The sequence below is a fragment of the Panthera uncia genome, chromosome B4 (genome assembly GCF_023721935.1).
Source record: "Panthera uncia isolate 11264 chromosome B4, Puncia_PCG_1.0, whole genome shotgun sequence".
In the NCBI taxonomy this organism is placed as follows: Eukaryota; Metazoa; Chordata; class Mammalia; order Carnivora; family Felidae; genus Panthera; species Panthera uncia.
The window spans coordinates 127214198-127238445 of NC_064809.1; the positions used below are offsets into that span (position 1 = coordinate 127214198).

General features: G+C 51.7%; 1 protein-coding gene across 1 annotated transcript in view; it reads right to left on the minus strand.

Moving 5' to 3' along the window:
- Nucleotides 1-17071: 17071 nt before the first annotated feature.
- CACNG2 (calcium voltage-gated channel auxiliary subunit gamma 2) overlaps nt 17072-24248 on the minus strand; it is a 19510-nt gene continuing 12333 nt past the window's right edge. Inside the window, exons 4-5 of the mRNA XM_049626726.1 lie at nt 18705-18845; nt 17072-17607 (exon numbers count right to left, since the gene is read on the minus strand). Of these exons, the coding sequence (XP_049482683.1) occupies nt 17072-17607; nt 18705-18845 (677 nt within the window). The remainder of the gene's footprint in view (nt 17608-18704; nt 18846-24248) is intronic.

Here is a 24248-nt window from a genome sequence, read left to right on the forward strand (position 1 = left end):
GATCCGTTTACCAGAATAGCCATGTGTTCTGAGTTCTGGCCACAGGATGGCGCTGCTCCCCAAGGCATGAAACGGCCAGCCCCTCACCAGGACTGCATTTCCAGGTATGAAATATCTAAACAGCTCCTATGTGCAAGTCACTAGGTTGCTGAGGAGAGGGCTTCGCTTATCCATTATTGTTATATAAACGACGGCAGCAAAACTAATAACACCCGTACGGGTTGTCACAGTTTCTTGAGCAGTTTACAGAGATCACCCGGTTCCATTTGCTAAATAATCCTGGTACGTGAGATGAGGCGAGCCTTCCCACCCACGTCTGAGGAGGAAACTGAAGCTCAGCGAGGTGACAGGGCTTGTGTAAAGGCCCCGAGCAGAGTGGCCGGCGGCAGATTGAATGGGAGAGACCAGGCGTCTGCTTCCTCCGTGCCCGTACTTGTCGGTGAGGACAGGGGCTATCTTAGTTGCCTTTCTGCCCCCATTCCTTCCTGTCCCCCTCACTGAGGGCTTCAGCTGACGTCTGTGGCGGGCAGGGGAGAGGCAGGCGGGCTCCCTCAGGCCACTCAGCCTCTAGAAGCCGCAGTGCCGAATAGCTCACCAGCGCTCTCTGGACGCACTCAGGCTGAGAGGTGCAGCGTCTGGGTTGGAGCCTGTGAAGAGACTTCAAAGAGAGGCCACTGCTTTCACTCCGAGGCCCGGGCAGGGTGTGAGTGACTCACCGTGATTTGGCCCCCGAAGGCTGCCGGGTGACCAAGTGGCCAGGAATGATTCATTCATTCGTTCACTCATGTATTCGTTCAACAAACGCTTCCTAAGTGCCCGCCGTGTGCTAAATACTAGGGACGCAGAGACCAAAAGCACAGCCCGTGTCCTCCTGGGACTTTCAGAGCAGCGGGGGAGACAGAGGGCAGAGAGTGAACAATACAGTTTGGCAGGCGTTTCTCGGAGGTCTAAGTGTCATGGGGTTGAGTGAGTCTACCAAGGGCAGGGGAGCAGGCCACACGGAGGAGGAAGCCTTTGGCGAGATCTTGAAGGATGAGACAAGTTTGCAGATGACCAGGCAAAAGGAGCCTGGAGGTGGGGTGGGGTGGGGTGGGGTGGGGGCGGGGGGGAGAGTCGGGGGCGATGTGCGTACAGAAGCAAGAGCTGTCAAAGGTCATCACGCACTTGATGGGACAGGGAGGCAGCCGGAAAGATGGGGGGCAGCCAGAGACGGGCCTTGAAAGCCATCGTGGGGACAGTGAATTTGTGTGTCATAGATGGAAGAAAACACATCAAGACTTTGAGTGATCACTCCAGGAGCTGCGCTAGGCTTGAGATCCGGAGTTGAACACTGTGGTTCTTGCCATCAGAGTTCAGAATTTCAAGGAGAACATGGCCACAGAGAAGACCCGCAGTCGCATTTGTTGAGCGCTGACCCTTTGCCGAGCATCGTGTCAACCGCTTCCTGAGCGTTGGCTGGTTACCTACTTTGCAAGGCAGGTGCTGTTATCATCCCCACTTTTTAGCTGAAAAGCCTGAGACTTGAGGTGCTTAAGTAGGTTGTCCAAGGTCATAGAACTAGTGGTAGTAAGAGTCAGGACGTGTCTTTTTTTTTTTTTTGCTTTTTGTTTTGTTTTGTTTTTTAAAGCTTATTTATGTCGAGGGAGATGGAGGCAGTGCCAGTGGGGAGAAGGGCAGAGAGAGAGAGGGAGAGAGAGAATTCTAAGCAGGCTCCGTGCTGTTGGTGCAGAGCCCGATGTGGGTCTTGAACCCATGAAACTGTGAGATCACCACCTGAGCCGGAACCAAGAGTCAGACACTTAACCGACTAAGCCACCCAGGCGCCCCGTCTTTTTTACTTTTTAATGCTCAGCTTTGCTAAAACTAATTCATTAATTTTATGTGGATTTTTTTTATGCATGTGGTACAAAATTCAGAAGGTGCCCAGTGAAGGCGCTTGTGGTCACATCCCTGCTTCCAGCCCTCCCTCCCCAGAAGCGAACACTCTTACTGGTTTCTGGTGTTTTCTTCTAGAGAGGTTCTATGCAGACCCAAGCCCAAAAGGTAAGAAAAGACAAGTGCGTGGCTAATCACAAGCATGGGCTTTGGGAACAGCCTGCAGGGAATTGAGTCCTGACTCTTTTGGGTGATCTTGAAGAGTGTTACCACTAAATTGTGGTTTGAGCAAGGGTCAGGAGGTCTTGGAGGGAGCGGGGGACATGCCAGAGGGCTGGACTTGGTGGGGGAGGATGCGGTGACAGGATGGAGATGAGAGAATGAGGACCAGTGGGGCCTGGAGAGAGACTTGGGTGGGGGCCAGGCTGTGGGGTGGGGGGGCCGCCACGACAGGTAGGTGTTTGGCAGGACTGGAGGTGCGCTGAGAGGGAGACAGGTGGCCCGTGGGTCTGGGACAGTCCCTGTCTGAGGTCTCAGGCTGACACCTGGAGGAGTTCCAGCTCATCTGGTGCACCCCGGAGCTGGGCCTCGGTCCCTGGGCTGACAGCAAGGCCGTGGACTCAGGAGTCCGGGAGGTCCGGCCTGAGTGGCCAGCAGGGAATTCTGGGCAAGCCACTTCCCTCCCCAAGCTTCAGTGCCAGTGAGCGCTTCCCAGAGGTTCATCGCCCCGTTGTTCCTCACTGTGGAAGTAAAGGCAGAGTCGGTGGCGGGGGATGCGGGGGGTGGGGGGAGCAGAAGTGCCCTGGCTGGAATGGGCTGGGGGCACAGGATCCTTCTCCAGAGGTTTCCAGGCTGCATCTGAACAAGCATTCACAGTGTGCAGAGTTCTCCCAGGCAGGTGGGAGCCTGTACGTAGATACAGTCTTACATGTTCGATCTAATATGTGTATAATGCGTGTAATAACATGTAACACATACATTATTTTGTTTGTCCCCTGCTTCTGTTTTGAAACCAGTTTTCAAAATAACAAGCAGGTTCTCTGGTGTCCTCCCTTTTTCAGTGCTGAGATGCTCTCATCTCCGGCCCTGGGAGCCCCTTCAAGTCGACCACTGGGCCTGTGACCCAGCCTGAGTAGTCTTTGATAACTTCCTAGCTTTCTGGAAGAACAAATGTTCCAGATTCATCTTGTACTTTCCCTTTCCAAGTCCTGGAATCCGCCATTTCTCCGAGGAGCCCTGGCCCTGGTTCCCTTCCATGAGAAATGCCATTTGGAGGCCCCAGTCTGGGCTGGGGGGATGTGGGAAGCAGCAAGCTCGGGGCCAGGAGCCTACAGTCTGGCAGCTCCCTCCTCCTCCCCTGGGGATGGGGGATTAGAGGTCCAGTTACGTCTTTCCAGACTCATCCGAGGCCAAGAACAAGACATGGGAAATATTTGTGCTGGGCACCCCTGGGCTGCGATGGCATGGTGGGAGCCCACGGACCTGGATTCCGCCCCAGCTCGGCTGCTCTGTGTCTGAGTGACTCTGGGCAAGTGACTTAACCTCTCTGAGCTACGGCATCCTCATCTGTCAGATGGGGACAGTAGCACTCACCTCATGTCAGCTTGAGGATGATGTGAGACAACGCGTTTAGGTTTCTGACATACGTCGCCTAGAGCAGGTACTCAGTGAATGTGAATTCCCTTCTTATCCGTCCTCGGCCATGTAACTTCAGCATCCCCGGAGGTGAGAACTGGATTACTGGATGATTTGGGAAAGGGACAAGGGAAGAGGAAGAAATTGGGAAATAGAAGTTTGTGGACAAATAAATGGGAGGGGAGGTTCATTCAAAACAGGGAAGGTGATTTTAGTGGTCAGATCTGTCCAACAAAGGAAGGTTCTGTCTGCTTGGGGAAGGTGGGGAGCCTCCTGTTGCCGGAGGTGTACAAGTAGAGGGAGAGAGACCATTGCCAGAGAAGTGTTCTTTTGAGGACTCCTGCATTGGCCGGGAGGTTGCTCCATTCACTCGGCACACTTTTGGAGTCCTACCGGTCCTTGCCCAGCCCTGTGATGGGACAGGGGATGCCAAGGTGAACGGGATACCATTCCTAGCCCAAGGAACTCCCAGTCCAGGGAATGAACTGATCTCCAAGGTCCCTCCTACTCTGCGGTTCTGGGCTTTAGAGTGTCCAAGCCTTGGAGGGAGTTGGCTGAGGATTTTCAGTGTGTGCCTTTTGGTATTGATCCACTGGAGCCGGAGCTGGCAGGAGAGGACTCCGCAGTGTTATTAGTGCGGAGGACAGGCTGTAATCTGTCAGTGTCACCCTGGTCGCAGCTGGCGGGGGATCCATCCCGCTGTTAACTCCTCCCTCCCCAGCAGCCACTGAGCGCACGACTTGTATAGCATCCCCCACCCCCGCCCAGCACCCCCATCTATCCCTTTAGGAGGGAGAATTTCTTTTTCTATTTCTCCTGGTATGAGCCCTCTGCCCCCACCAAGGACATTCCTCTGTACCTTTAGTTACCAGATTTCCCTACCAGGAGCCCGTGGGAAGAATCCTCCTCTTTCATGGCCAGCTTTGAGTCTTACCTCCGTGAGCCCTTTGCCAGTCTCTCAGGCAGAGCAATAGACTCTAAAGGACTGTCCTTGGGGAAAAAGTTTAGCCTGGTTTTCCAGCTAAGACAAGGAGAGAGACAGAGCATGGGAAGGAGGTGTGAGGTGAGCGAATGGGTCAGGGATTTGGTTCTATGGTAAGTGCTCCTTTTCAGCTGTGAGCGCTCTAGCAGACTGAGTGGGTATGTACTGGGGGCTGAAGATGAAGTGAAGGGGGCCAAGAGACCACTGTTAGAGAAGTGGATTAGAATGGGGTTAGAATCGCGGTGCCAATAGACTGCCCGGCTTACTGTCCCAGCTCCACCATATTCCTGCTGTGTGACTTTGGGCATTGATCTTAATCTCTCTGATCCTCATTTCCTCTTTTGTAAAATGGGGCTAATAAATAGGACTTACCTCACAACGTTGCTGTTAGCATTAGAATGTAAAGTGTCTACATTAATGCCTGGCGCGAAGAGGGGGGCTGGATAGATTTCAGTCGTGATTATTATTACTCTTCATTGAGCACCACCTACATCCAGGCACAACACTGGGAGCTTTCACGTTCAAGGTCTCCTTGGAGCATTCCCGCTGCTAATCCCGTGTAGGGATTATTAAACCCATTTTGCAGGTGAAGAAACGAAGGCTCTGCGAGGCTATCTCTTGCTTGCATCACCCAGCTGGTAAAGGGTAGGGCTGGGCTTCAAACACAGGCCTTTGTAACTCTCCTGTCCGTGCTCTCCCACCTGCCCTTTTCTGCTGCCCTCAAGGGACGTCCGCCCTGAGAGGCAAGGATGCTGAGACTTCCATGTCGGCTCTGGCTGGGGTGCTCTTTCGGCTTTCTCTACTTTTATTTTTTTTAACATTTTTTATTTTTGAGAGAGAGAGAGAGAATGAGCAGGGGAGGGGCAGAGAGAGAGGGAGACACAGAATCCAAAGCAGGCTCCAGGCTCTGAGCTCTGAGCTGTCAGCACAGAGCCCAATGCGGGGCTTGGAGCCACGAGCTGTGAGATCATGACCTGAGCCAAAGTCAGACACTTAACCAATTAAGCCACCCAGGCGCCCCAACTACTTTTATTTTTTTTAATATATTCTTTTAATTGTAATTTTTTTTTATTTTAGAGGAAAAGAGAGCTCGTGAGCAGGGAGAAGTGCAAGAGTCGGCGGGGGGGGGTGGGGAGAGAGAGAGAGAGAGAGAGAGAGAGAGAGAGAGAGAGAGAGAGAATCTTAAGCAGAATCCACACTCAGCAAGGAGCCTGACATGGGGCTCTATCCCATGACCCTGGGATCATGTCCTGAGCCGAAATCAAGAGTCAACCGACTGGCCCACCCAGGCTCCCCTGGAGTTCTCTACTTGTAGCCTCGAGTTGTTAATTATTAATTTCATGCGTGTTTTCTCTCTTCTTCAGAGAGCGTGAGATCGAGAAACATTTTTTCTTCTCTCTAGCAACTGAAGTGTTGACTTGGACCATGAAAGCTACAGAGTTGACGGTGTTTCCCTTCTTGCCTTGCTTGCCAGGAAGCTTGTACTTTTTGTCATGCTGTTTCTTTCTCCCTTCCAGGGTTTTCATTTTCTACCTTTACTATTGTCTTTACTTACGGGTTTTTTACTAAAAGCTGTTCCACTCATAGAAGGAGCTGTGTAAATAGAGCTTAACTGAATGGAAAAGGGCAGATTGCAAATCCCAAGTACATAATTCAAGTAAAACTATGAGCTTTAGGAAAGGGACGTACCTTCTTTTTTTTTTTTTAATTTATGTTTCATTAAAAAATGCTTAAAATTCACATCCAAGTTAGTTAGCATGTGGTGCAATGATGACTTCAGGAGTGGATTCCACTGATTCATCGCCTACGTATAACACCCAGTGCTCCTCCCAACAAGTGTCCTCCTTGGTGCCCCTTGCCCATTTAGCCCATCCTCCCACCCACAACCACTCCAGCAGCCCTCAGTGCGTTCTCTATATCTAAGAGTCTCTTTTGTTTTGTCCCTCTCCCTGTTTTTATAGTATTTTTGCTTCCCTTCCCTTATAAACATAAGGGAACATTTGTATCTTAAATTCCACATATAAGCGAAGCCCTATGATATTCGTCTGTCTCCGAGTAACTAATTTCGCTTAGCATAATACCCACTAGTTCTATCCATGTTGTTGTAGATGCAAGATTTCATTCTTTTTGATTGCCGAGTAATACTCCATTCTATCTATGTACCACATCTTCTTTATCCATTCATCCATCGATGGACATTCGGGCCCTTTCCGTACTTTGGCTATTGTCGATAGTGCTGCTATAAACGTGGGGGTGCATGTGTCCCTTCGAAACAGCACACCTGTATCCCTTGGATAAATGCCTAGTAGTGCGATTGCTGGGCCGCAGGGTAGTTCTATTTTTAGTTTTTTGAGGCACCTCCATAGTGTTTTCCAGAGTGGCTGCACCAGCTCGCATTCCCACCAGCAGTGCAGAAGGGTTCCTCTTTCTTCGCGTCCTCACCAGCATCTGTCATTGCCTGACCTGTTCATTTTAGCCATTCTGACGGGACATACCTTACTTCTATTCGCCCTGGCTCTGGCATGGTAAATTTTGCACAGAAAGCTCAGTGGTGATTTTCCCTGGCATGTGTGGGTCAGCAGCTCTCCTTGCACTAGAATAAAATCCAAAGTCCCGTCCCCCGGGGACTGACCCCTGCCCACCTCTTCCCACTCATCTCATGTCCCTTGTCCCTTGTTTATCAGAGATAACCATCTTTTAGTTATCTCTAAGACCATCTTTTAGGTGTACTCACAGGCCAAATTCTTTCCTGTGAATTTCTGTGAAAGGAGCTTTGCACATTCTGTTCCCTCTGCTTGGGACGTTCCCTCTTCTCCCATCCCCTGTGTTTGCCGGGCTCACCCTCCTTATGCTGCAAATTTCAGCTGAAAGTATCAGTGAGAGGCCTTCACTGACCGCTCTATTTAAAGGGGTTGCAGTTTCTGAAACCACAATTACACTATATGTTAACTAACTTGGATTTAAGTAAACTTAAAAAAAAAATATGAAAGCACTGCTTTCAAAATTAAAAAAAAGGGGGGGGGAGTGGTTTGCAGTATCTAACCTTCAAAGATGGTGCCTAATGTTTCTTCACCTCTCAGCTGCATTCTACTAATCCCATCAGGAGGTGGACTCAGTTTCTCTTCCCCCTGGAACTAACCTTGGGGATTTGCTTTTTGTTTTGTTAAAATTTTTTTAAACATGTTTATTCATTTTTGAGAGATGGGGAGAGACAGAGCATGAGTGGGGGAGGGGCAGAGAGAGAGGGAGACACAGAATCCAAAGCAGCTCCAGGCTCTGAGCTGCCAGCACGGAGCCCCACGTGGGGCTTGAACTCATGATCTGCAGATCATGACCTGAGTTGAAGTCTGACGCTGAACCGACTGAGCCACCCAGGTGGCCCCGCTCTGATCACCAGACTATAGCAGAGGGACCTGCTGAGGCTTCTGAGTCTAGGCCCTCAGATGGGGAGCAGCTTCCAGTTTCTGCCACTTGGAATCCAGCTGCCATGCTGGGAGAGGCCCAAGACGCCTGGAGGGGCCGCAGGGGGCAGAGATGAGGGGTTCGGGTCGACAGCTTCCCTGAGCTCCGAGCCAACAGTCAGCATCCACAACAGTATTGTGCGTGAGCCCGTTTGTTCGTCCCAGCCCAATCAAGCCCTCAGATGATTGCATCCCCAGCCATCATCCTGTGGAGCAGAACAACCACCCGGCTGAGCCCTCCGAATTTTGAGGGATAATAAAATAGTTATTATTTTAAGCCACTAAGTTTTAGATGACTGAAGGAGAGGTCAACTCCTGTTTTGTTTTGTTTTGTTTTGTTTTTTATATCCTTGCCCCACCTGGGTGGCTCGGTTGGCTGAGCATCTAACACTTGATTTCAGCTCAGGTCACGATCTTAGGGTCATGGGATCGGGCCTCTGTCGGACTCTGCACTGACAGCACGGAGCCTGCTTGGGATTCTCTCTCTCTTTTTCTCTCTCTCTCTCTCTCCCCCTCTCTTTCTCCCCCTCTCTGCTTGTTTCCTGCTCACACATGCATGCGTGCACACACACTCTCTCTAAAAAATAGATAAATAAACTTGGAAAAAAGAAATCATTGCCCCAATGCATTTACTTCATAGCCCTCATGAAAATTTGTGATTATGTAATTATTTGATTCTTGCTAATTTTCCTGCTTCCCCTCTGGAACAGGAGTTACAGGAGGTTGGGACCGCGTCTGTCTTGATTACCACCGTCTCCAGCATCGAGCACAGAACAGCACGTAATGGGAGCTGAATGAATGAATGACTGGAAAGCATCAGGATGGTCCTCTAATGCCTCTGGGAATCAGGCTGGGGCATCACCAGGAAGGAGGTGGGTATGACTCAAGCCTTAGCTCTGGAGGGCTTTTGCAACTCAGAACTGCGAAGCCTTTCCTGACACGACCCTGGCACCCCAGACCCCCTGGTCCCTGCCAGCGAGAACTGCCCCTCCCTCCTCCTTGCTCTTCTGTGCCCTGTGGGGCCGTCCATTAAGGCACCTGCGACTCTGTGTGCTTTTGTGTGTGTAGACGATGCAGACAGGACAGAGTAGTCGGTGTGGTGTGGGACTCTGGACCCGGAGACCCCGATGTTTGACCCCGTGCTCTGTCACGCTGTGGTATCTCTTTGTGCCATGGGTACATTTTTTTGAGTGTTCACTTACGTGTTTATGGGTATCAGGCACTGTTCTAATGCTTTTAATTCATTTATGCCACCTAGCAATCTTATCAGATAGGTGCTGTTATTATTATTTTCCTTTTACAGATGAGGAAACGGACTCATAGGTAATTTGCCCGAGGTTAGGCTGCGAGTAAGTGTCCAGAGCCTGGCAGTGGATTGAACCTGGCAGTGAGAATCCAGGACCTACCCTCTTAACCCGCATACGTTTCTGCCTCTCTGGGCCTCAGTTTCCATATCTGTAAAGGGGGTAGTAACACCTGCTTCACAGGACTGTGACGATACATGATTTGATAGTGCCAGGCGTACTGTAGGCTCTCTATAAATGCCAGTTTGCTGTGGTAAGACAGACAACTTAAGCTTCCTGCAGGAAAGTACCTGTCCTTGTCTTGTCTGTACGCTGGGGACCAAGATCAAGGACTGGTAGAGTGGGCGTGGTCAATAAACCTGACAGACCGAACGAATATGTTTGTGTGAGTCGTTCTAATTCCAGAAGCGCGTGCCGTGTGTGTGCACACGCCCATAAAAATACGTATGTGGACACACATAGGCTCACGTGCTGTGTGTGGCGGGGGGGTGGGGTTGTGTCTTGAAGGTGTGCATGAGTGAACCTATATGCACACACCATATCTACACATTTGTGGAATGATACGCCGGCAAATGTTTGATAATCAGCTCTTTGTTAAAAAAAAGAAAAAAATCCCTGGGGCGCCCGGGTGGCTCAGTTGATTAAGCGTCCTGCTGTTGACTTCAGCTTTTGGGTCATGATCTCACGGGTCGTGGCTTTGAGCCCCGTGCCGGGCTCCATGCTGACAGTGCAGAGCCTGCTTGGGATTCTCTCTCCCTCTTTCTCTGCCCCTTCCCGGCTCATGCTCTCTCTCTCACGATAAATGAACTGAAAAAAAAAATCCCCCACTTACAGCATTTGCCCACTCCCTTTTCAAGGTGCCAGGGTGGCCTCCTGGAGAGCTGAGAGGGGATACGCGTGGCCCACCTGTAGGAGGCAGTCCCAGCACACCACTGGCTGCTGGCTGTCCGTCTGTGACAGCCTGTGGCTGGGAAGGCAGCCGGCAAAGTTCCTCGGGCCTGAGAGAAGTCTCCGCACGTGGCCCAGAGAGGCCTCTTTCCAGAGCCCGTGCACCAGGGGAGCCAGTGGTCGTTGGCACCCAGCCAGCTCTCTCTGTGATTGGCCTGGAAGCCAGTCCAAACTGACCCTCCTGGTTAGTCAGGTCTCCTGAGACAGCAGCCTTCCCTCCCCTGCCTCCACTGCCCTCAGAGTTCGGTGAGGTCAACACTCTAAGCCTGGAGCGCGAATGGAGAAGGGAGGAGAAGGGAGGAGAAGGAGCCCTTCAAACCTCCGTCAGGAGGGGTGGCTGGGGACTGCGGAGGCCAGGAGACCAGGGCCTGGAGCCTGCGGGAAGCGAGTTCCCTGCGCAGGTGTGGACACGTTGCTTGCCCTCTCTGGGCTTCAGCAGTGCCCTTTTGCACGAAAGGATAGGTCTTCTGAGCTCTGTGACCTCTTGCCTTGAGGGCTGGACCTGAGGATTTGAAATCTACATTGAAAAGCCAGAGAGAGTCTGTGCTGACCTCAGACTTGGGCAAGAGGGGCCCCTGTTTTGGGCATTGGGCTTCGGGGAAGCTAGCTGTGGCCCTCTAGGCCATGCCCCCCTCCGTAGGGGGAAGAGTCCATAATCCAAGGGCATGTGCTTACCCTGAGCCCACACCCCTCTCTCAGAACTCTCTCTCTGGGGCCTGCTACTCTAGAACTTCTGCCCAAAGGATCCTAAGCCAACCTCCAGGGTTGGCTGCCATCTGTCTTGAGGTTGGGTTGGTGTGAGGGACGGTCAAGGAGTTGTTGTTTGGGTGTCTGTAGCTGGAACTCGGGAGTGCAGGCTGGGATGGACACCCGCTTTGTGCTGAGCAGAGCTGGAGGTGGGAAGGGAAGGGGGCCAGGCTTGGGCTAGGAGCCAGGCTGGGTTTGCCCCTTGCCACTTTTGGGTATAGCATCCAGACCAGGCTGAGAATTCCAAATTCCAATCTAGTATTTTAAGTCACCACGAAGAGATGTTTGTCAGGATGGAAGGATGGAACATATTTTAAACTTTGTTTGTTTGATTTGTAGCCTTTAAATATTCAAGTTTATGCTTTGGGGGCTCTGTGTCTACTCCTACCCTGGGGCTTGCAGATGTTAGGGGTGATCTTGGGGGAAGAGATGTTTGGGGAGGGGGTGGCTTGGTGGCGTGGCCGGACGGGACCTGAGCTGAATGGAGCAGGGAGTTCTGAACATGGGCCAATTCCAGAGTGGAGTTTTCTGGGGCCTCATGGTGTGGGGATGGGCTTCTCTTAGGTCTGGGTCACTTGGGTCTCCTTTGTGTACATCTCCTTTCTCTTGGACCCCAAGGAGACCTGTACAATGACTATGCTTCCTCCCCACGTCTTATACACTGTCTCCCCTCCCAGGGACCCTGCCTTCCAGAGCTCATGAAGAATCCTTGATCTATGTCAGGACTGGGGTCGTGACATCTGGGACATCGTGACATCTGGGATCCTCCCCAGTTCCCATCCCTGTGTATTATCATGGCTGTGTCGAAGATCACATATAGGTGACTCTTCTGGCTTTCCAAATGAAAATATTCAAATAACCAGGCCAGTGAATCCCAGCTATTGTAACGAATGAGATTTCCGTGGGGTTTTGTTTGTTCGTTTTGTTTGTTTTTTGGTCTGCAATGTTGGATATCAGTAGGACAGAATGAAGCTCTTTTCTCCTTTCAGAACAATGTGTTATAATGTTTTCATTTTAAACGAGCTTTGGTTAGCTTTCCCTTTTCCTGTTTGTCACACATTTGGTTGTGAGTTTGTACCTGACCTTCCTCATTAAGGATAATAAATTCAGCAAGGTGGTGATGGGCAAGTGGGCCCAGAGAAGCAATAGAAGGAGGAGGAAGGAAGCGGTTTACAACTTGCCAACGGATGAGTTCCTTTTTGTTTGCTTTTTAAATCTTGATTTGATTTTGGAAGACCTTCTTTCCTCCCCTCCTATTCAGTATGACAGTTTTTCTCAAAGTTAAAAGGAACTAAATGAAATGTGTTTAATGGATTTTAAGAGGTGTTTACAGTGCTCTTTCAAATAGCTGATGTTGGCAGTTTGACCAGACCAGGGCTGGACATCGGCAGGCTGGCTCTTTAGCTGCCTGCAAATGGGGCCTTTCTCCAATGTCAAGGGTCAAATTCTCCTGTTGGCATCTTGTTATGGGCTGAATGTTTGTGGCCTCCTGAAATACATGTATTGAAGCCCTAACCTCCAGTGTGAGGCTATTTGGAGGTGGGGGTCTTTAGGAGATAATGGGTTAGATGAGGTCAGGAGGGCGGAGCTTCCATGATGGGATTAGTGATCTTTAAAAAAAAAGATTTTTTTTAACGTTTATTTATTTTTGAGATAGAGAGAGACAGAGCATGAATGCAGGAGGGTCAGAGAGAGAAGGAGACACAGAATCTGAAACAGGCTCCAGGCTCTGAGCTGTCAGCACAGAGCCCGACGCGGGGCTCGAACCCACAAACTGTGAGACCACGACCTGAGCCAAAGTCGGACGCTCAACCGACTGAGCCACCCAGGCGCCCCAATGGGATTGGTGATCTTATAGGAAGAGAAAGAGAGACCAGAGCTTGGTGCCCTGTAAGCACACAGAGAGAAGGTGACCATCTGCAAGCCAGCAAGAGGGTTCTTACTGGGAAGAGAACCTGCCAGCACCTAGATCTTGGACCTCCCAGCCTCCAGAACCTGGAGAAGTAAATGTTGTTTAAACTTCTCAGTCTAGGCCTTGTGATAGCAGCCTGAGCAGACTAGGACACTCCCCATTTTGTCTCTCCTGTTAGGAGAGACCCAGGGCTTCCTGCTAGACCCTCCTCATTTGCCTCCCAATCCACAGTCCCCTCGGAGGAGCAGTTCCATGCAGGGAGCCCTCTGAGTTCACTTGCAGGGTCACGTTCATTCCAGGCTGTACACCTTCATGGGGAAAAATTGAAACCCTGGAGTGTCACTGGGATATTGAGTGGGGCTGGTTTGTTCTAAAACAAAGAGCTCAAGGACATCATGCTTGCCATCTTCAAATATCCAAAAGGACGATTGTGTTCGAAAGGGAAGGCACTTGTTCATTGTTGCTGGATTCAAAGGAAGAAGTGGATTGAAATTCATCTTGCAGAGGAGACTTTGACCAATGAACGCTGCCCAGCACAGGCTAGGCTGCCCATGGAGGGGATGAGCTCCCTGTCGCCAGAGGTGTGCAAGTATCCCTAAAGGATACTTACGAGGAGACTCATGACCTGTGGAGTGGGGACATTCTACTGCATGGCTTCTAAGCCTCCCATCCCCCAGCTCTGAGACTGCACAGCTTCAGGATTGTTTAGTTGGGAAAGCAATTAAAGAAATCCACTGACGTGAGGACCAAGCTATAAAAAAAAATCTTTATTTCATGTACCAGGATTTTTTTCTTTTTTTTTTCTTTTTTAAGTTTTCTGCTTTTTAAAATTTTTTTTTCTGTTAACAGTCTGAAAAAAAAAAAAAAAAAAAGGACCCACCAAGAAAATAAATCGGAGGTTGGTTTCTTGAACTGGTTTGAGCTGGGCATGAGCAATCAGCTGCCCTGGCGAGCAGTGCCCTTGACAGCCCCCCTCCCCGCTCCCTCCCTTCGGGCCCCCTAGCCCTTTCTCCGCAGTGCTGGCTTCACCCTGCACCCAGATGGCCTTCTTCAAGCGGACCCAGGCCCCAGGCCCCAGCCTGGAAAGAAGCGCCAGTTGCTATCCCACAAACACTCTGCCAGAACCCAGAGAACTGGGGCCAATTTTCCTCTTCCGACAGCACCCGTTTGTCTGCTGTTTTCCTGGGGCCTCTCCTTCTCTCTAGTCCTTCATCTTTTTCAGGTTTGGAAGCTGGTGGGGTGAGGGAGGGAGAGAGACTGCGATTTCTGCCCAGACCGAGAAGCGCTGTGTTGCCACCGCGCTAACCTTGGCCGCCTTGGCTCTGCCCCCGGGGGGGCGTGGCCTTCTGTGCGCTCGGGGACCGGCAGATGTTCTGCCTTGTGGCTCAGGCTGAGTTTAGGGTTCCAGCTGCAGCTGACTTGAAAAAAGGGCTTTCCTTTCCTACTCCCCGCAACTCTCCAGAGCTCAACTTTAGGAACTTCAGGCCAGGCCAGTGCGAAGCAAACCAAGTGGGGGCCAGCAGGGGCCCCCCACTTTGAGCAGAGTGGCTGGCAGGCTGGGCTGAAATCCACACTTGACAAAGCTGTTGGGTTTCCGTTAGTCGGAAGAAGGCGGGGGAGCAACGCGGGACGCCCCAGACTTTAGTCCATGGTATCAGCTTAATTTGGGGCGTTGGTCCTCAACCTGCGATCCCCTCCGTCCCCGCAACCTTAACCCCTCCCAGCAAACCTCAGAGGATCCTCTTTTTCTCTGACCCCCAAAGGCAGTGGGGAAGGCCTGGCGGTTGTTAATCTCTTCTCTCAGAGAAGCCCCCTTCACTCTCTGTGACTGGGTTATGGCACTAAAGAAAGGGGACACCAAATGAAGAGTGACTTTAGGGACCTCTGGTGCCTTTTCCCTCTCTGTCTGAATGGCAGGATATGTTTGCTCACATGTATGTATTTTTGCTCTGACATTGGATGTGGGGGCAGGGGCTTGGGAGCACAGTGAGGAGGCATATGGGGTGTGTGTGTGTGTGTGTGTGTGTGTGTGTGTGTGTGTGTCTGAGAGGCTGACTGATGATTTGGGAATGTTCTCAATGTCTGGGGGCTGGATGGCAGCTATTTTGGTCATCCCTGGCATCTTCCTCTGGGCAGGTGGCACATCTTAAAAGTCATCGACACCAAGAATAAGAATGGGCCTTTGAAACTCATGTAGGTCAATCCTTATGCTTACATAGGGGAAAACTGAGGCCCAGAGAGGCCCTCGCAGCAAGGGATTCCAAAATCCAGAGCTAGATTTTAGACTGGGGCCCTTTCCATGCATGTGAGTGTGAGTGTGTGTGTGTGTGAGTGTGTGTGTGTGTGGTTGTTGTCAATGGCTTTGGAGGGCATGAGTGTCAGTGTTCTCTGAGCCCTGCCTCTGGCTATGTATGGGAAGGAAAGGGTTTAGGCTGAGAGTGTATCCCAGTGTGTGATTGGAGCACAGGGCCCGGAGGAGTGTGTACGTGTGCGTATGTGAGTGTGTGTGAGTGGGTATTCGATCTCCTTCGTGTAGACCGGGTTCTCCGTCGTGATTCTCTCTCTCTTCCACATTAGCAGCACCTTCCTGGTATAAGGAAGAGATCTTTCCTCACAGAACCCCCTGTCTCTCCCCCTAGGGCCCCCCTCCTCTCCCTCCCCCTGAGCCCAGCCCTTATCTCTTGCAGCAGTTTGGTTTTGTTTTGTTTTTTAATGGATTTGTATATTTGTTTTCTGTTTTCTCTTTACGAGTTCCCTGCTAAATTTTAAGTCCCCCACCCCACCCCATTGTTTTGTTTTCACAGTTTAAAGCTGGAAAAGAATTAAAAGAAAAATACTATCTGATTTTCTTGCAAGTAAATCCACTTATTATATATTTACATTTATTTATAGTCTGTGGTTTTTTTATTAAAAAAAATCACCACTTGTTTTTCCTTTTTCTTTTGTAAAAAGAAACCTTTTTGCAGTGTCGTTGTTGGACTCACTGGGCCCCCGGGAGGGGGGCTTCAGTGAGTCCAAGGACCCCCAAAGGGTCAATGAGCCCCCCCTTCCCAGGGGGCCGGGGGCCTATGAGTCTGGGGGTCCACCATCGCCCCAGGGTCATCAAGTGCCCTGAGGTGAGAGGTGAGGAGGGAGAGCTGCTTTATAACCCCCCGGGGGGTGAGCATCTCCCGCTCCTAGGGACAGGAGCTTGGGGTGGTGACCCCAAAAGCTCACCCTGAGGATTCCAGGGTTTCTGGGCATCTTGCAAGCCAAAGGCAGCCATCCCCTCTCCTTCCCCTCCCTCAAGGCCTAGGAAGTCATCACAGTGGGTTAAGGACCATTAAGGACTGGGAACTTGGGCGCTACACAAGCCCCAAGTGCACCCCCCTCCAGGCACCTTTCCGACAGGAGGGACCAAGGACTCTAGGGTCACCTGGAGGCCTACAATTGCCCCATCGATGCTGGGTGGAGCCGGCTCGCGAGCCTCGCGAGGCTCGGAGCTTGCCCAGCGTTCCTGGGGCAACCATCCAGAGGCTCCAGGGACCTGGCAGTGACCGAGGGGCTCACCCGGCCCCGGGGCCCCTGAGTCTCCACCCCCCACTCGCCCAGGGAGGCAGAGCCCACTTGGGGTTAAAGAGAACAGAAAAGTTAACTCTCCCGCATTAAAACAAAAAGTAACATAAACCCCTGATAAATGCAGAGAACATCCCCCTTCCTTTCCGCTCCTTCTCATTTTTTTGCTTTAATGTTATCTTGGTTCCCTTTTATTTTTTCGTTTAAATTGGTTTTTATTAAATGTTAAAATAATGGTACATGGGAAATCATGCATTTTCTTTTAGATTTATTTTCTATTTTAAATTTTTTATCCTCTCTCGCTTTTTTTTTAAAGTTTGTTTTTCTTTCCCTCGGTTAATATTTTTTCACATTTCCTGTCGTTTTGCTTCTGTGTTCCTCTTATATTTTGTTCTTTTTTTTTCAAATTTACTTGTTATGTTTTTCTCTTTTTTTGTTTTTTTTCGGTTTTTTTTGTTTTTTTATTTTTTTGTTTTTTTGTTTTTGTTTTTGTTTTGTTTTGTTTTGTTTTGTTTTTTTTTTGCTCTTGGAAGGTTTCCCCTTCCCCTTGGATGGTCGGGTTCCCGCCCCCTCCCCTGCTCGCCCCACCTCCCGGCGCACGCGCCCCTCCTGCGGCGCTGCCAGGCCCCTCCCCCACCCCCTCCCGCGGGCTTCATACGGGGGTGGTCCGGCGGTTGGCTGTGTTGGAGTGGAGAGAGTCTTTGTTCTCCTTCTGGATACAGTTGTGGACTTGGAGGAAGCTGTTATCCCTGTCGGAGTTGTAGGTGGCGGTGGGCGTGGTGGCGGCCTTCAGGGGGTCCCTGCTGAGGGTGTACATGGAGATCTCCGTGGACGGCAGGGTGTTGAAACCCTTGATGCCCACGGGGGAGGCGTCCCTGGAGTGTGAGGGCTCGGTGGAGCGGGAGCTGGAGCGGCTTCGGCGCTGGTAGCGGTAGCGGTAGCTGGGGATGCGGGTGATGGCGGAGGCCTGGAGGTAGTCCGTGGCGCGGGCGGTGGCCCGCAGCTGTTTGTGCCGGTCGATAAACATGTGCACCGCCAGCACCCCAACCATCTCGGCGATGATGAAGGACAGGGCCCCGAAGTAGAAGGACCAGCCGTACGAGTAACTATTCTTTTTGGAGTCGCTCTTGGAGGGGTCTCCGGCATTGGCAGATATATACACGATGATGCCAATGATGTTACTCAGACCTGCGGGGCACGGGGACGGGCGCGGAGGGGTGGGAGTCAGAGAGGGGGGGCGGTTAGTTTCCAGCAGGATATCAGGCCCTGGGGAGGGGGGAACCGAAGGGCAGGGGCAGCTGGGCGGGCTCTCCCTGATCCGGAGTTTTCAGGGTCAGTGCTCTACAGTGACATGGGCAAGCATCACCTTAATATTTTTGTCACGCCACCGAAGAGAGCCACAAAGGGGAGGGCAGTTGGAGACAAAGATGCGGGAGTGGAGGGGGAGAAGAGAGAGGCATTCTACAGCGCGTTGAGTCATGATAATGGACACTGTTTATTGAGCGTCTGCTACCTGCCTTCACTATTGAGCGCTTTTCAAGGGGGTTGCAAACTGAGGAAAGGGATCACAGAGAGGTTAGGTAACTTGCTCCAGGCCGCACAGAGATTTGAAGCTGGGATTGCAGGAGGTTCAGATTGGCTCCTGGAGCCAAGACTGCCTGGAATCAAAGCCCTTGGCAAAGTAACCTTAGAGTTTCCAGATCTGTAAAATGGGGAGAAGGATAGGACTGGCTCTTGTGGGAGTGATTGATTAAATGACTTAATACCTGTGAAGCTCTTGGGGGCCGGGGTGTGGTAAGGACTAAAGTGTTCCTCATTCTTGTTAAATGGCTCATCCCACAGCCGTGTTCTTTCTCTGGCATCTGTAGCAATGTGACTAGTCCAGTAATGGGGCTGAGGGACGTGGTTTTAGGTGCCTGCCTGCACCCAAGTGGGACAGTGAAGGGACAGGGCAGTGAGGACAGGCCCAGTATTCTGAGAGGGACCCGGGATTTGGGCCCTTTTCTAAAAGGTAGGAGGAAGATGGGCCATTTGGGCTGAGAGACGGGGTCTGGGGATGTTCCTGGGGGCTCCGTGGCGGCGGGGGGCTTGGACGTTGTTATGGGGCAGGAGCCCCAGCACAACCCACCTGCCCTATGACATGACCTGTTGCCAGTCCTGGAGATCCCTCTTCCCCCTCCCCCCTCCCTGTCGAGTCCTCCCTCCCGGTCGCTGAGCACCCCAGCCTCAGCCTTTTCCCCCCAGGCGGGCCTGGGCTCTGGCCCGCGCAGCTCCGTGGCCATTACCTGCAGACACGAAGAAGATGCCGGCACTCAGGATGATGTTGTGTCGAGTCTTGTAGAACTCGCTGGCTGCGATGCAGAGTCCACCCATGAAAAGCAGAATCACACTCAGGATTGGGAAAATGCTTGAGGCCCTCACGGCCCCTGCAGAACACAGAGGGTCAGGGAGAGAGAGAAGGGCACAGCTGTGAGCCAGAGGGACGCTAGGGGGAGAGAGCGGCCCAAGGGAGTGGGAGTGGGGTAGGGGAGCGGGCGCAAGCCACTGCCCACCTCGTGGCCCTTCAGGGGCTCCTCTCTGCCTACAGGACCAAACCAGGGCCTCATGAGGCCCACAGGGCCCTGTGTGACTTGACCTCTGCCCCCCTCAGGCTTCATGCCTCCTGGTCCCCATGTCTCCTCTTGTCAAGCCACAGCACCCTTCCCATGTCATGTAATTGCATGCTTCTGACTTTTGACGCACTGACTTTTCTTACTAGAATGTTTCTCCTGTTCCTTTTGACTCAGCAAATTCTATTCATCCATTAAAACTCAACTCAGGGGCGCCTGGGTGGCTCAGTCGGTTAAGCCTCCGACTTCGGCTCAGGTCGTGATCTCATAGTTCGTGAGTTCGAGCCCCGCGTCGGGCTCTGTGCTGACAGCTCAGAGCCTGGAGCCTCCTTCAGATTCTGTGTCTTCCTCTCTCTCTCTCTCTCTCTCTCTCTCAAAAATAAATAAACATTAAAAAAATTTAAAAAAAAAACCCTCAACTCAAATTCGCCTCTTCTGTCAAGCCTTCCCTGACTTCCTTAGGCAAAGTTATTTGTCCCTTCCTCTGTGCTTTGGGGCACAAGGAGAGGCAGCGTGTTATAGTGGTGAAGGAGCCGCACAGCCTGGATCTGGATCCGGCTTTACCATGTGTTAGCTGTGTAAATTTGGGTAAGCTGTCGCTTTGCGCCTCAACTCTCTCATCTATAAAATGGGGACGGTAATAGTGCCTACCTTGCAAGACTGCTGTGAGGATTAGATGCTTTGATTCTGATAACGCACTGGGATGAAACTCGGAGCGTATGTGGTAAACACTGGTTAAATGATAGTTATTACAGGAAAAATTCGTTTCTACATATGCTGCTACCATAAGCCGTGGGGTCCCATGAAGGCAAGGACTGCGGCCTTTTTTTTTTTTTAATTTATTTCTTTTTATTCTCTCTGTCCCCACCGCACCTCTGTGCCAAAGACCCAGTAGGTCCCCAATAAAGGCTCACTGAGTGAGTAAGTGTGGGGAGGGTTTCCAGAAAGAAGCAGCAGCAGACATGTTACCAAGAAAAGAAAAAGTAAAAAACAAAGAACAACAACAACAACAACAAAATGCCTTCAGGATAAGATAAGAAGCAAGGACTGATAAACAGGCAAGAGAAAAGAGTATCTTCAGGAACATTTGCCACCTGCAGGTGAGAGGAAGGAGGACAGAGGGACGCAGGGTAGCTGAGGGCAGGGGAAGGCAGCTGGGGGAGAGGCAGGCCAGGCAGGCAGGCTGTGTATGTGGGGGACAGTGTCCGGATGAGGTCCTCCCTAAAGGCTCTCTGGAGAGGAAAAGAGCTTTTCTCCCCAGATTCAAATAGGCAGCGAGTGACCTCAGAACCCTGATGGCTCGTCCCCGGAGCTGTGGGCCAGGCAGAGCCATCTGGAAGCTTGTGTGAAGAAAAGGAAGTTTTCTTTACGTGTTTGGGCTGTTTAAATGGCTTCTGAGGAAGTTGGGTCCTATTAGAGGGCCTGTTGGCTCAGCCCTGGGGTGGGGGTAAGGGTTGGCTGGGGATGTGCATCTTGGAGAGGAAGGTGCCGGGGGTCGAGCCTCCCCTGGCTCCCCACCCCTTTGGGGGGCAGTGTGACGAAGAGAGTTTTTCTGTATAGAACTCGGGGCATTTTTCTAAGAGGATTTTAGGCAGTGTGCTGTGATGCGTGGCATAAAACCCCTCTTCTCTCTTCCCCATGGATCTTTAGGAAGTCTACACTGCTTACTGGTGCTGTTGGGTGAGTCGATTATTTTAGGGGGACTTGAAGAAAGGTGAACCTGAGCCGGGGCCAGAGGAGGAGGCACACAGAGGGTGCAGTTGGGTTCCTGGGCAATCGGGCTTCCCTTCTCCCGCTGACGGATGGGCCACCTCCCCCCAGACCTGAGCGTTCTCCCCCAGCAAGTCATTTCAAGAGAACTGTTATGTCCCCAACCTGGTCACCCTTCCCGCACATCCCTACACACGCGCACACATGATTGCAAGGTGCCTGGACTTGCACAGTCAATGCTGCCTGAATCCTCATCTTCATAAGCACAAGGGGAGAGGGGAGAGAATCTGTGATAAGCACCATTCTGTGTTGAGCCTTGAACGAGTACATGACATACATTCTGTGATTTAATCCTCATAACAGCCCCATGGGCTGTGTTTTTTAGCCCCTGTCTGTAGACAAGAAAACTAAAGCTCAGAAAGGCATAGTAACTCGCCCAAGGCAGCCCAGCTAGTGAGTCAGAATTCAAGTCCGGATCGGCCCAACTTTTGGGCCATCCTGTACTCTCCCTCTGGGGCTTCCAAGGAGCCTGGGAGGGATGCTGCAGAGTCCAGAGATCTGGGCGTAGGGTCCCAACTATGCCACTCACTTGCTGTGTGGCTGAGACAGGTGCCTCGTCCTCTCTGGTTTGCCCATGTGCAAAGCAGGTGTGGACCATCAGATGATTTCTCACGCTTCTGCCCTCCCTGTGTGGATACGATTCCTGACCAGCTGGGAATGGGGGGGGGGTGACGGCAAGAAGGAAGAAGGAGAGGTTGGTGTGACTTCCAAGGGGGCAGTGGCAGTGGCTCAGATGAGCAGAGCGAGACCCAGATGGAGGCTGGGCAAGGAAGCTGCTTTAGAGCAAGCAGGGACTCTTACATTGGAGAAGTTTCTCGAAAGAGTTCTTTCCCGCTAAGCAGTGTCATAGTCTGAGTGGGGATTTGGGAGTTCGTCACATCTGAGCTCAGACGCGGGCCTTGTCCCTAACAATGTGTCCTTGGGCCAAGGGTCTTTACCTGGCTGAGTCTGTTTCTGCATCCTGGAGAATGGGAAAAATAACCCTAATACCCAGCTCCCGGGAATGTAAGGTTTGCTGTTCACAGGGCAGTCGGAAGGCCGGGGGCCTGGGCATCGCGGGGGAGCTGGTTAGAGCCTACAGATTCTTGGGTGTTACACTGCCAGCTACTGAGTTAGATTCTACATTTTTGCAAAAGCACGTAACACAAGTCACGTGCACGCGAAAGTTCGAGAGGCACTGTTGTCAAGGTTACATTGGACCATGGCTGTCCTGTTTCTACCCTAGAAAGGGTACAGTAAATGGTACAATCATTATTTCTATCGTCCTGCCCCCTCCATCCAGACACTTCTTCCCCACGAATTGCCTTGATTCCCACTGAAGCTGGGGTGGTTTTAGTGCTAAAGTCTATCGTGAGGAGCAGAAAGTATCTGGTTTATTCAATGAACAAATATTTATCGATCTCCTATGAGTAAGCATATGGAACTCTGCAGTCCCTACCAACAATTCTGGAGCTCTCCCTACACCATCGTAAGTGCCTTACATGGATAAACCCATTTAAACCTTACACCAGCCCCATGAAGCCATGGCCTTGGCTTCAAGGAGGTTACAAATACCTAAAGCAGGTATTGGCAGACTTTTTCTGTAGAGGGACAGGTAGTAAATATAATCATTTCTGGCTTTGCTGGCCATATGTTCTCTGTTGCAACTACCTAATTTAGCTGTTGTAGCTTGAAAACAGCCACAGGCAATACGTAAACAAATGAGTGCGCTTCTATTTCAATAATAACTTTATTTACAAAAACAGTGGTGGTGGGGGGGGGGGCAGATTTGGCCTGCGAGCTGCAGTTTGGACATTTCCTGGCTGAGAACATAATATGCTGTACTGGGGAAGGGCCGCATGGTCCCGGAGTGGGGAGATGCTTCGCTTTTAACTAGCTGTGGGTCCAATGAATAAACACAGGTCGAGTGCCCGCCGCTGTACCAACTTCCAGGCTGGGCATGGAAGACACAGGGGTTCAAAAACAGGCCTGGGCCATGTCTTTATGGGGCTTACATTCTCATGAAAGAGATACATGTCATCAGGTAATAACACAGATATTATGTAATTATCAACCAGGATAAAGTGCTATGGAAGAAAGGTACCCATATGGCACCATGAAGGTATGTGACAGGCTGATGTCACATATAGATGGCCAATGTTCATCGAGTGGTTCGTGTACCCCAGGGCTGTTCTAAGCACTGTGTATCTATTAACTCATTAGTTCTCATTACAGCTCCGTGAAAGAAGTGCTTTGGTTAGCCCCCATCAAGCGGCAGCTAAAACTTGAGGCACAGAGAGGTTAAGCCATTTGTCCGAGTCCGCCCAGCGAGGAAGTGGGGAAACTGGGTTGTGAACCCAGGAGGTCAGCCTCGAGGGCCTGTGTGTCTTGACCACCGCCCTCCCCTGCTTTCAGACATGCACGTCTTGCCCCTCAGAGCATCCTCTGAGCTCACATGGGCATCAAGGAGGGCTTCCCCCAGGGAGTGATGCTGGGGCTGGCACCTGAAGGATAAGGAGAAGCTAACAGGGCACAAGAGAGGCGGGATGTGGAGTGTTCCAGGGAGAGGAAGCAGCGTGTGTGCTCCAGGGCTGGAGAAGCATCCTTGCTCAGGGAACTGGAAGATTCTGGATCGCAGAGAGCCACGGGAGAGCTTAGGGAGCCCTAAAGGGAACGAGGCAGGCCAGGGTGGGGGGCTCACAAGGTACAGGCTTGGGGCACAGAGCTGCGGTGGGCTGAAGCTGTAATGGGGGGGGGGGTTGTAGACACAGAGGTGGGGCACAGATGCACCTGCCTGTGGAAGAGTAGAGGGCTTAACTTTGAGGCTCCGGGCACCCTGATGTGAAGTGATGTCTCAGCAGGGGCTCGTGCAAATCACATGGTATGCCTGGCTTCCGCTTCCTTGTCTGGATTAGGTGATCTCTAGGGTCTTGCCTGTCTCTGATGGCCCTGTGTCCCCCAGACCTCCCCGCAGGGTCCACTCAGCCAGCCAGGCCACAGTCTCACCTGTTCCCTGTGCCAGTTGTGGCCTTTGATTAAAACGGTAGTCTTACCAGGTATATGGAGGGCGGGCTCCCTATTTTCCGGGCGCAGTGCTCAACTCTTTATGTCTGTTATCCCACCTGTTTTTTTTTTCCCCTTCTAAGCGGAGAGGATCAGCGAGGAGCTGGCTCGGGAGGGGTTGCTGGGCTCTTGGGCTTTTCTCCCTCACTCCCCTCCCCGCTGTGCTGGATGGGGTGGCCAGAACCACAAGTGTGTGTGTGAGCGTGGGTGCGAGAGAGGTGGGGAAGGGGAGAGAGAGGAGGAAGGACAGAGCGAGGGAGAAGGAAGGAGGAAGCGGATGACGATGGATGAGGGGAGAGAGAGAAGCTGAGAGCGGTGGCTTGGGAGCCCGGGCTCCACACGGGGCCTCCTTGGAGCCCCGTCCCAGCCTTCCCACCGGCAGTGTGGCCTCCGTGCCTCCAGTTTCTT